At 38.9% G+C, this 12,870-nt stretch overlaps 1 protein-coding gene across 7 annotated transcripts in view; it reads right to left on the bottom strand.

The window, feature by feature from the left end:
- CTNNA2 (catenin alpha 2) overlaps positions 1–12,870 on the bottom strand; it is a 982,769-nt gene that overhangs the window by 68,758 nt on the left and 901,141 nt on the right. For all 7 annotated transcript variants that reach the window (XM_054728044.1, XM_054728045.1, XM_008157457.3 and 4 more), the window contains one exon: positions 5,141–5,292. In XM_054728044.1, the coding sequence (XP_054584019.1) occupies positions 5,141–5,292 (152 nt within the window). The remainder of the gene's footprint in view (positions 1–5,140; positions 5,293–12,870) is intronic.

The raw sequence follows: 12,870 nt of genomic DNA, 5'->3' as shown, positions 1-12,870 counted from the left end.
ATACATTTTTATTGATGTATATATTGATGATGGTAAGGGTGACCTGCCTTAGCTGGTTTGGCTCAGTGGATAGAGTGTCGGTCTGTGGATTGAAAGGTCCCAGGTTCGATTCCGGTCAAGGGCATGTACCTTGGTTGTGGGCATATCCCCAGTGGGGGGTGTGCAGGAGGCAGCTGATCGATGTTTCTCTCTCATCGATGTTTCTAGCTCTCTATCCCTCTCCCTTCCTCTCTGTAAAAAAATCAATAAAATATATTTAAAAAAAAAAAGGGTGACCAATGCTGAGGTTGGGATACAGGAAGGCAGGAAGGGCATGTTTTGTTTACTTCAGACTGTTGTCTGAAGCTGGCCTAGAGTGCTATCAACATGAAATATGTATTGATTGCCCAAAGGGAAAGTATGGAGAATTTACCCTTCAAGGCCCTTTTTGCATTTAGTTGTGTTTTGTTGTTTGTTGTTGTTTTTGTTTGTTTTTTGGGGGGTGCAGCGGGCAGAGGAGCATACATTTCTTTTTCAAAGTATAATCAACACTTTGGGAGAGAAGGTGGCATGGCCAGTTTTTCTGGGAAGGGACCAGCTCTACTTGTCTTACTGTCTTTCTTCCTGACTTAGTACAATGAAATCTTTTTTAGTAGACTTAATCATTATACTCAAAAGCAACCCAAGAAATTAAGTGCAAAATGAAGCCATTTGGGTGCTAAATGGAAGAAGCATTTAAAAATAACAATTTGTATATGCTGTACATTTCTCTCTTCTTAAGTTTTACATGGTGTGAAATCCATCTGATCAAATCACTGGAAATGGCGGGATGGAGGAATGCCACTTCATGCAACAAAGATATGGCATTTTATCGGAAACTGTGTTTTTTTACAGATCATCAACATATAAATGAATGATGGCTATAAATTTCCTCTGTCTCTCAGATGAATGGTTGTCACAGAAGTATGAAGACTAACAAAGCAGAAAATGGCAAAAGAGGGAATATGTCTTGAGGATTATAGTGGCATTTAGTGCCAAATGCTTTGAAAACATAACTCTCATGGTCTATTACTTTATTTTACATGTTAGTATGTAATGAGAAAAAAAATGATCTAATTTGTTACAGTGTTGAAAGGCTGACTCTCCTTCCTTTCCTTCTCCTCTAACTCTCCTATATTTTCTCCGTCACCTTCCTATCTGCCTAGGTACCTGTCCCCCAGACCCCCAAAACACACCCTACACACATAGTAAGTAGTAAGCACTGTACTAGACAATGCACCACAGTGGAGGGAAAATAAAAGGACAGCCATTGCTTCCTAAACTTTCACAGTCTTAATAACGTAAGAAACCTATAAGTAAACAGCATGATATATACTATTACAGGCAAAACAGTTAGCAGTAGTTAAAGGCTAGGGTATTTTTGAGGGAGGAAATTTGGGGAAGGAAGACTTGAGCCAGGTCTTGAAAGACAGTAAGTTGGAATTGCCTTATGATCCAGAGATTCCACTTCTAGGAATTTATCCGAAGAAGCCTGAAACACTAATTTGAAGGAATATATGCACACTTAGGTTCATTGCAGCATAATTTACAATAACCAAGATTTGTAAGCAGTCCAAGTGTCCATCAGTAGATGAACAGATAAAAAAGCTGTGGTACAGCTGAAACTGGTTTGGCTCAGTGGATAGAGCGTCGGTCTGCGGACTGAAAGGTCCCAGGTTCGATTCCGGTCAAGGGCATGTACATTGGTTTCGGGCACATCCCCGGTAGGGGGTGTGCAAGAGGCAGCTGGTCGATGTTTCTCTCTCATCGATGTTTCTAGCTCTCTGTCCCTCTCCTTTCCTCTCTGTAAAAAGTCAATAAAATATATTAAAAAAAAAAAAAAAAATCAAAAACTAACAAACAAACAAAAAAAGCTGTGGTACATTTGCACAATAGAATATTAATCAGCCATAAAAAAGAGGGAAATCTTACCCTTTGTGACAGCATGGATGGACCTGGTGAGTATTATGCTAAGAGAAATTAGACTAAGTGAGATTCATATGTGGAATCTAATAAACAACATAAACTGACAAAGTGGAGACAGACTCAGATACAGAGAACAGACTGACAGCTGTCATGGGGGAGGATTGTGGAAGCTAAGTGGGATGGATGAAAGAATTAAGCAAAGAAAAATAACAAAGACCCATGGACACTGCCAACAGTATGGTGGTTGCCAGAGGGAAGGGGGAGTGGGAAGAAGTAGAAGAGTGTAAAGAAGGGATAAATGGTGATGGAAGAAGACTCAACTTGTGGTGGTAAACAAACAATTCAATATACAGATGATGTATTATAGAATTGTGTATCTGAAATTATATAATGCTATTAACCAATGTCACCCCAATGAAATCAATTAAAAAGCAAACAAACAAACAAAAAAACAAAGCCAGTCTGCAAACACCTAGAGAGCAAAAACAGAAACAAAACAAAGAAAGAAAAAGAAAGATGGTAAGAGTTGTTATTTGTGCCCCAAGTGAAAAAGTTTGCTAGATGTTTCAGAAGAAGCATGGATGTCAATAAGACAGAGGAGAGACCCTTTGTGGTGATGCTCCCCTCCACCTGCTCAGACCACCCTGGAAGCACCATGCTGTCCTCTGCATACTACAATGGAAGAGGATGGACACATGCCGAATTAATGACTACAAAGAAACCAGATTTTGGGGACAATTAATGCCATCCTTGAAATCCTGGAAGGACTAGGCAAATGTATTATCTAGAGAGAACAATACATTGCAGATACTTCATGAAACATCTGAATGACCACATCCTAGAAAATTAATTATTTAGTTATTATTGTTTTTCAGTGTTTGAGGGATGTTGGTTTAGATGCTCAGTGGTCATCCCGACAGAGAAATTTTCAGAATGCACACAGCAAGGAGCTTGTGGTTTCATCAAGCAGCCCAGAGACAATTGTAGAGGTTGAGAGTGAGGATACAGTCAAGGGCTACTTGTCCAATATGGTGGAGCTACTGAGCACTTCCAGTGTGGCTAGTGTCACATGTTGAAATGGTAAAGTTTTGGATACATTAGGCCAAATAAAATATATTATTAAAATTTATTTCAACTGTGTTTTTTTGTTTTTTTAATGCGTCTACTAGAAAATTACAAATGTGGCTAACATTTTATTTCTATTGGGCAACATGTTCATCATTTCTGTTTTTGCATATTTGTTTATTTTAAGAAAGAGTTCTGTGGCTAAAAAAAAAATGTTTTAAAACTACTATGTCAAACTGTTAAGGAGGTAGGGAGAAAAAATAGCTCATCTTACAATGGAGCATTATACAGCAGTTAAAAGAAATTAGGTAGCTGCTGTTTTTTAATAGAGATAGATGAAGACTCATTGTGGGTTAAATTCAATTGCAAATTATATTTTTGAGTTTTAAAATCTATTGTACGGTGTGAGTACCTGACACTCAGAGTTTATTCTAATTTTATTTATTAACTAGAGGCCCGGTGCACGAAATTTATTCACTGGTTAGGGGGGTCCCCTCAGCCCAGTCTGCCCCCTCTCACAGTCCGGGAGACCTCAAAGGATGTCCTACTGATAGCCGTGGGGAGTGGGCCTAAGCCACAGTATAGCCTCCCTCTGCGGGAGGCAACCCGCTGATCAGGGGAAGGCACCACCCTCATCACCCCACTGCTGCTGCCACTGTTGGCCACCAAGGTGTTTTTATCAATACAGACTCCAGTCCCTTCACCATGAAAAAAATGACAATTTTCTTTAGGCATTTTCAAGATGTCTCTGTCATAGGATATGACATTTCTTTCTTTCTTTTTTTATCCTCACCTGAGGATATTTTTCCCTTGATTTTTAGAGAGCGTAGAATAGAGAGGGAAAGACAGAGAGAAACATCAATGTGAGAGGGACACTTTGATTGGTTGCTTCCTGCATGAGCCCTGGCCTGGGCCCCGACCAAGGAGGAGCCTGCAACCTGGGTACATGCCCTTGATCAGAATTGTACCCAGACCCTGCGGTCTGCAGGCCGAGGCTCTAGCCACTGAGCCAAACTGGCTAGGGCAGGATATGACATTTCTTAGCTGTGGACCTTTGTTTTTTCCTCCAGGAGTGAGGTGGAAAAACCCTAGATCACGTTCTTGGATTCTTATTACCCAAGTTACCAAGAACACTGCAAGTGGCGGCGTACAGGGAGCTTAGCCAATGAGCGGTCAGAAAAGGTGTTTCCTCTGCAGCTCATGCGCAGAGGCAGGACTGCTGGCATGCTGTGGCTGGCAGGCCCCATCTCAGCTCTGGGCCTACTCAAGCTGCTGCGGCTGGTGCTGGCAGTCCCCCTGTCTGTCTACGCTCTGGGCTGGCTCAAGCTGCCACAGAATCTGTGGCTTGCCTCACCTCCCATGCAGTCCCCTCCTACCCAACTGTGTGCACAGCCTCCTCTTGAGTGCTCTTGATGTTATGGCATCCCGGACAATTTGCATATTACCTCTTTATTTTTACACACACACACACACACACACACACACACACACACATATATGTATACATAGATAGATATAGATTATTGTATATTTTCAATATGACCAACTGTAAACCTATTGTTTTCCCACCCTGGATGTTTTCTAGCATGGGTTTATATATAATTACCCTTTGGAAGGCTTACACTGACCTGACAACAGCAGACAGAGGATGGGAAGATAGTAGTGTAGGTGATAGGGGGAGGTTCACTGAAAGGTTATATAGCTTTATTGACAATGTCTTGATTACTTGTGACAAGGAGAATGTAGCTGTGCATCACTTTCTTGTAACTATTATCACTATAAGCTAGGTAATCTTCATTTTTCCATCCCATGGCATCAAGATTCTGATGGGGAAAAAAATGCTAGCAAAAGGAACATGGAGAATCTCAGGAGCAAAACTAGGTTGGAACCAAATTTAGGAAACAATGAAGGCCAGAAGCAGGCAGGCATCACTCTACAGGACACTCATCACTAACCCAGGCTTGCTGGGGTCCGTCAGCTCTTTATAAGTAAGAAGTTACCAATGTCTGAGTAAATGAGGAGCCAAACGGTTTGTCAAGTTATTTGGCTAAGTAATTAAAAATAAATTGGTGAGTTTTCTGGAGTCTACTAGAAGGTCTGATAAGCTCTGAGCCACAGAGGCCTTACATACCCTGATCATCAGCACAGCCTTTCTGATGTCCCGAACGCCATCATACACCAGGCGAGAGGCATCGATGAACTCATTCTCCTCAAATGGTTGAGGGATGTTGGCACTCAGGGCTTCAATGGCAACCTCCACTTGTTCGGCAAAGCGTGGCATCACTGGGTAAACAAAATGGAAAGCAGGGCATTAGACAATCCTTCTCATGATCCCTTGTACTAGCCCTTGGGTGAGGTGGCTGGCTCTGAGCATTCCAACGGTTCAGTGGAGCTGAATGTCCACCTGTCCAGTCTGGGTAAACCCAGCTTAGTGGTCTTTGTGCTACTTACTCCATGAATGGTGCTGATATTCAACGGAACAAGCTTTTGAAACCTGCCCCAGGTTATGTGTTAAAATGTGAAGCATAGATTTAATGTTATCCTAATCTGAGCTAGGTTCTACTTCTGCTAGTTACTAGCTGTGAAACCTTGGCTAACTGTTCTTAACCCTTCTAAACCTGTGTCTAAAAAATATATTAATCATGGACAGTGTTGCTCAGTGGTTGAGCATTGACCTATGAACCAGGAGGTCAGGGTTCAATTCCTGGTTCAGGGCATATGCCTAGGTTTCAGGCTCAACCCCCAGTAGGGGGTATGCAAGAGGCAGCCTATCGATGATTCTCTCTCATCATTGATCTCTCTCTCTCTCTTCCTCTCTAAAATCAATAAAAATATATTTGATCCTTCCTTAGGATTCAATAGGGTAATGCGTATAAATGTATTAGATGGTCCATAGAAAACTTCCAGAAATATGTAACTAATTTCAGATGCTAAAGTCATAAATGGTGAGTAGCAGACCTTAACTTACATGATCTCATAGTAAAGTATGAATGAAAAGATCCCGTCCTTTCTACTTTTATCTGAAATGAAAGATTCAGGGTGTTTAAGGTGGGTGGAAGGTCTGTGTAAGAGGAGAGAGGGAAATCCCGAGAGACCCCACCAAAAAGTCAATGCAGACTAATGGGCTCACCGATGACCTTGATCATTCCACCAGGACCACCTTGGTGTGAAAGAAGATGCATATATACTTTTCTAAGTTGCTGACGCCTTTCTTTAAACTAGGACACCTACATAGCCACAGAAATTTGTGGAAAGTAAACTCAGTGGAATGTCTGGAATACTTAAGAAAATGATGCTGATTCACTGATTCTCAAAAATTATAATTTGATTTGTTCAATTGTTATAACAATCAATTCCCAAGGCAAAAGAAAGCCAAGAGAATAATTCATTTTATTTACAAGGACAATAAAATAGAAACATACTTCATCTCTTTTCATTTCTGAATTTTCATGCCTGATTCATCTTATACTCATTTTCATCCTCTGCAGAAATTTGAACATCCATTTGAATCCCTACTTTGAGAAACTCTGATAAATTACTTTACTGTCTAGGGTCAGAGTATTCAAGATAGAACATTCCTAGAAAAATGTATTTCTACTAGGAAAAGTCAAATATTTTTTTTTAGGAGGGTTAGATGAAAACAGAACAACCATTCTTTCAAAAGAAAGTATCAAAACCAAAGCATGCATTGGGTGAATTTCCTTCCATGAATGAACTGGTTCTCTATACTATTTGAATTTTTCATTTGGGCTTTTGAACTGCATTTATAAGAGGAATCTGGGGGATTTTGAGCCGCACTGCCTCAAATATGAATCCAATAAAAATACATTTCTAAAACCACCACATTCAACTCAGGCCAGTTCAACCACCCTTTTGTGCTGGGAACAAACTCTTTCACACTAAAATTTCTAGGTAATTGAAACTGAATACTTAAGCATGAAAATGTTTATTGTAGGTATTAGGAATTTTCATATGAGTACTTTCCTTTAAATTAAATTTTAAAATCCCCTTTTTTCTTAAACTGAAAATCCTGAATACTAACTCCTTTCTATTTTATGTTTAAGTTGCTATCATGACCATCAACAATTTTACATATTTATATAATACCATGAGTAGCACTTGGCTGCATACATTTGTGCCCCTGTTGTATAATTGATAGAGGATCAGTAATCCTATGTGTAGATAAGATAAACACTTCTACAAATCAATAAGGAAAATGTAGAAAAAATAGACAAATGTTAGGACAGGCAATTCAGAGAAAAAAAATCCTGTATTATAAAGAAATGCATAATCAGATGCTTGATTTCACTAATAATTGGAAAAATATTAGCAATATAAACTATGAGATATTATCACATACCTGTTGTGAGGGGCAAACAGATTAAAACCTAATAATATCCACTTTATTGAACATGTAGACAAAAGGGAAGCCTTCTACTGTAAATGAAGGGAAAACAGGTATACATCATTTTGACAAAAATCTAATAAAGCAATCTGGTCCCAACCAGGGAGTTAGGACATTATCTAGAGCATGGCCAAATGTTGATTTGTGAAGATATACTAAGTAGGCGGGCTGAGTACACTGCAGTCACAGGAATGTCTTTGTGTCTCTCTGGTTACAGTTGTTTCTTCTTTATATGTTGTATATTCTAAGAGTTAATTAGAATATTTATATAAAACCTGGGAATAAGCCCTAGCAGGTTTGGCTAAGTGGACAGAGTGTCGACCTGCAAACTGAAGGATCCCAGGTTCGATTCTGGTCAAGGGCACATGCCTGAATTGCAGGCTCAATCCCCAGTAGGGGGCATGCAGGAGGCAGCCAATCAATGACTCTCTCTCTCATTATTGATGTTTCTCTCTCTCCCTCTCCCTTCCTCTATCAATAAAAACATATTTTAAAAATAAAACCTGGGAATAAGTATAGCTGAGGGCTCTATGAACAGGCTCTATCCAGGTTCTATTCTGAGTCTTGAACTCAGGAGGGAACCACTGTGAGCTGCTCACTCCAGGTTCATGGGCAGTACACCTGGGTGGGTCAAAACGGACTTAGGGATGCAAATCAGGGGACAACCAGTATATTAAAGTGAGAGAGCCCAGAGGTCAAAGTTTCAACTGGGAAAGGGAAATTGAAAAGAGATATCATTTGTGAGAATTTGTAAAACACACAAGTATAATTCAAAGCAATATGCATTTTTATGTCTCATGTTCTGAAAGGATATATACCACCTTCAGTTAGATAGAGTGGTTACCTTTGAGAGAGAAAGGAGAGACATGTTATTAAGTAGAGATCTTAAAGAGGCCTCAAGTGTATCTTAACTCTAAGAAAAGAATAATGTGAATCAGATATGGCAAAATGCTAATATTTGTTACACCTCAGGGTAGAAGGAGATTTATTAGTCTCTGTTCCTTTTGTATCTTTGAATCTTTTCATGATTCAAATATTTAAAAAGAGATCAACATATTATCCTCAAGGCTATACTTCTTATAGAATAAGGCTCTGAGAAAATAAAGTTCCAGCTCATGGCTCAGAACACAATAAAAATGAATTTGGTAACAGTATTAAGTGAGGAATTCCCTCACAACTTGTGACTGTGATCAAATGCTTAATATTCAACCTGAATAACTGCCAGTTGGAAAGTTGACTTAGGGAGAACCCACCTCCTATAGCTCAGTGCCCACGCACATGTCTCCATTTGCAAGAAGACCTAGAGTCTCAAATGGTGAGCAGGGGTTGTGTGTTACTTTGTTTTTTTTTGTGTGTGCAAGGTCGCCCTGAAGAAGAGTTGGAGAGAAGGAAAATGCAGGAGGTGACCTGCTATCTTTTGCACCTGACTCTGAGTCTGATTCTGCCCAAAGGAGAGAGCGGAAAGCTAACTAAAATCTAGAGGGACCATTTCCATAAGGGATGCTCCAGGGCCCAAAATATGCCCAGTGCTGCTCTGAAACCTTAAGTTTGGAGAAACAAATTCTGTTTGCTCCAGCACGTAGAGTAGAAATGCTCAAGGGGGATTTAGGAGAATGTGGTCTTGGTAAAAACAACCTTGTTGATGATATGGCATTGTTGAAAGAGGCAGAAACAAGGCCCTTTTATAAAGAGATAGAAACGGAAAATACCATCAACTGTCCCAGGGGGGAAATGGCAGAAAAGGGGATGCAAAATCCTTACTTTCCAAATGGGGCCTCAGAGTACAATTTAGTGTTAATATTCCAATGGCTTTATTATACTCCGCAAACTGGTAAAACCTAGAACGTGGACTCAATTTCATTTGATTTGATTTCCTATAACTGACAAGACATCTATTTTTCTTAAAAGTCAGGGTTGTTTTTCTGGATCTGACCCTTAAGAAAATCTGTCTCTAAGCTCCCTTCTAAAGTGCATTCAATACTTATTTATTTAGGGCTTGGTCAACTGCTAATGCTCTTTAACAAACATACTTTTGCTCTCCACATTGCTGTTCCCTTTCTGTTTTATCTTTGGTTTTAAAAGTGATAAGACAGAAAAACAAAGGTTTCTAGAACAACCCATCTTGACCTATGACGTTAGTTCATGAATTCTTCTAACACTTTAATAGAGTCTGAAAATCAAATACCCCCAAAGTAACACTGAGATAGAAAAAGTCTCAAACTACTTCAAATATAGAGCTGATTCTGCTTACCACTAATTACGACAAAACAGCACTAGCTTTATGATTAGCACATTATATATTAAGAGTTTCTGATATAGCATTATATAAATAGTAGCTTCTTCCTACCTTCTGAATTACATCCAAAAAGATTAGATACCACTTTACTGTTATTTATCAAAAATCCTGGAATGCTTTTAATAGCTTATGTCCTGAAAGGGAGATCAAAGTTAGAAATAAACTTTTAAATCCTTGCTATACTTTTGTATGCAGAGTACACACTGGGACACAGAAAGATGACATTTGAGGAGCAATGAAATCAGAGTTAAGTATGCATATAAAAAATCAAGGTCGTCTCATTCTAGTGTTGAGATCCTAAATCAGAGGTGAAAAAGATGTGGACTAAATCCTCCTGAGAGACTTCAGGGGTGAAGTTTCAGAGCACAGGGTGAGTCAGTGAAATGAATAGAAAAGTTTTGCTAAAGATGCAAATAGGACTGCTGACATCCATAAGAGCAAAAACCAAGGTGACCTAGAGGCCATGGAAATAAATGCCAACCAACTCCACTGCCTCAAGTAACTATCTGAAAGGTCCACACCCAGCTTTAAACATTCCAATGATCCCCTTTAATAGAAGGGAGACTATAAAACCTCTTAATTGGGATACAAACAAACATCTGACACCTGCCTATAATCCTATCTGTCTGTCTCCCCATCTCCTACATATATTCAAATGCTCCAATTAGACTGAATTGCTCCTCTTCTAATATGATATGGAGACATGCCATGCTATACCTGATCATGTCCATGATCAATTTATTCTTTCATACTGAAATATACTCCTTTCTCTTTGGCATAGGTACATTCCTCCTCATTCTTCAATATCCAGTTCAGAACTGATTGCCATTGTGTAGTCTTCCTTAATCCACAAACACCCCAAAGTTATCAGTTCTTTACAATTCTATAGCATCCCAATTATGCATTACGGCAGTACTTAGAACACTATAGTAGGGTTGTTTGACATTTCTGTATGTCTATTGTTTCATATAGGAGTCTCTTTTAGGCAGAGATTATGTCTCCTTCATTCTTTACATATTGAGCCCTTTATCATTCTTCTAGCACAGCTAATCTCTGCAACTGAAAGAAGGAGAATTTTTTTTTTTTTTAAAAAAGGGTGGGGATATAAGGAAGAACTCATTTACCATCAAGTATTTCAGAGACAAAATGAGCTGTATTACATTTCACATACTAAGTCTCTCTCTTTCTGCCCATCATTTCATATTAGTTCAGTAATCGTATTAAAGAGTTTCATGAGTCATCAACCAAGTGATTAGTGAGCATTGTAGGTTTGGTCTCTAGGGGCCTTTCAGAAAGCTGAGCTCAGGATCCTTTCAGAACTGCTTGAGTAGGAGCTTCACCCCTAAGCATGGAGAAACACTCATTATTGTATCCTTGACCAATTCACCAAGGCCAAACTAGCATATCTTTATGCATAGGAAGCATCTGATTGTGGTGGTGCAGTCAATCCATATGCTCTCTTACATGTTTTCCTTACAAAACTTTATTACTGCAGATACAGAGAAAACAGACAAAGCCCCTGTTCTAAAGAAAGAACCAATCTAAAAAATGTTCCTAGGAAACAGAAAAATAAGAATGAGAACATTTGAAAAAAAAAAAACTAGAAAGAGAGTAAAATATCAGGGCTAGAAGGAGTTGTGGTCAATTCCAATGCAGGAATTAGTACATCATACTCTTCCCCTACTCATCACAAATAGTTATTATGCCCCTATTTTAATGGTTAGAATCAGGTAAAGAATTGGGTATTATCAGAGTAACTGGAGCCCAAATTAATTTGGAGAGACACTGTGGGGACAATTCCAATATCCCCCTAGAGCAGGGAAGTACTGTTGTTTCTATAGGTAACCCATTCTTTCCCTGAATTGGTTGTCAGACTCTGCTAAGACATTTTACTCAAATGCCCAAATGAGATGCTAGGTAAGTACAATCTAAACCACGTGGGACCTGCATTTGCCCAAAGCAAAGTCTGTCTGGCATTTGCAAGCTTTGGGTGTACCTTGATATTCATCTCATCCATGAAGCATCATCACTTAGTGAGCAGCCTGTTTGAGCCTAAAACTCCAAGTTATCCTCCCTGTACAAGCAGGATCTAATGCAAGCTGAAGTAGTGACACTCTCACTGCTTTGGTTCCATTCAAAAATAATGGAACAAAAACCACAGAAACTAGCCTTGGCTTTATTGTTGGTTCAGGAGTTTTAGTAAACAACTTCATGATTATGTAAGTAGGGGATGTTCTAGGATTTCCCTCATGCCCAAATAGAGATCTTTAAAAATCCTGAGTTCAGAATCTTTTTTAGGGCTACTTGGGTTTCTAACTATTGGGCAAGAAGGAAATAATTGAATAGATCTATAAGTCTACTTTGTTGATAGTGGCTCTTTCATTTTTATGTGTCATATATAGATTCATGTACTTCCACTAGATGTCAATCATGTCCCTCCAGGTATAAAAGTAGCCAGAATTTTGTTGACTCACTTGGCTAGGGTTTCTTGCATTATCTAGTTCTTTCACTTCTCACCCTGATTTTGCACATTCGCTCTAATCCTTGTCGACTTTCATTACCGCTGGATACACAGCTTCTTCTGAGATTCTGAGATTAATGTTTGAATCTCTGAACTTAAGTCGAATGAAATTTTTCTTAGTGATATTAATTTTTTCTTCCCTCTGATATGTACTAGTGATTTCAATTTTTCTTCTTTTTTTTCTTCCCTTTGAATTATGTACCAGCTTTATTATGTTTCTCTGCACAATTCCCCAAATCTGTCTTTCTCTACTCCAACCCCCCGCCTCTTCTATCACGTTGGACCAATTTTACTTTTTCCTTCCCCACTACCTAGCTCTGCTATTTTCCTATATTATTTTGAGAGATTGAGATAGTGGCACTCAGCTAAGTTGTGTCCAGCTTTCTTGTCCATAGAAATGATGACACAATATTTATAATATTAATCTATTATTAGTTAGGGTGATTTTTTTTTACACAATAGTGGATAACTATAGAGTTACTACGTCTTAAGTAGAAATATCAGTAAAAATAGCAGGACATTAAAATGTCTGCTCAATTGCAGCAAGTAACATTAATCTAGGTTTCTCATCTTTGTATTGGGTCAAGACAGAAGTATAATTGAATCTCAATATTTCATTTTGTACAAGTTAACCAATTT

Source organism: Eptesicus fuscus, chromosome 16, assembly GCF_027574615.1.
Source record: "Eptesicus fuscus isolate TK198812 chromosome 16, DD_ASM_mEF_20220401, whole genome shotgun sequence".
In the NCBI taxonomy this organism is placed as follows: Eukaryota; Metazoa; Chordata; class Mammalia; order Chiroptera; family Vespertilionidae; genus Eptesicus; species Eptesicus fuscus.
This window is presented reverse-complemented; position numbering and strand designations above follow the sequence as displayed.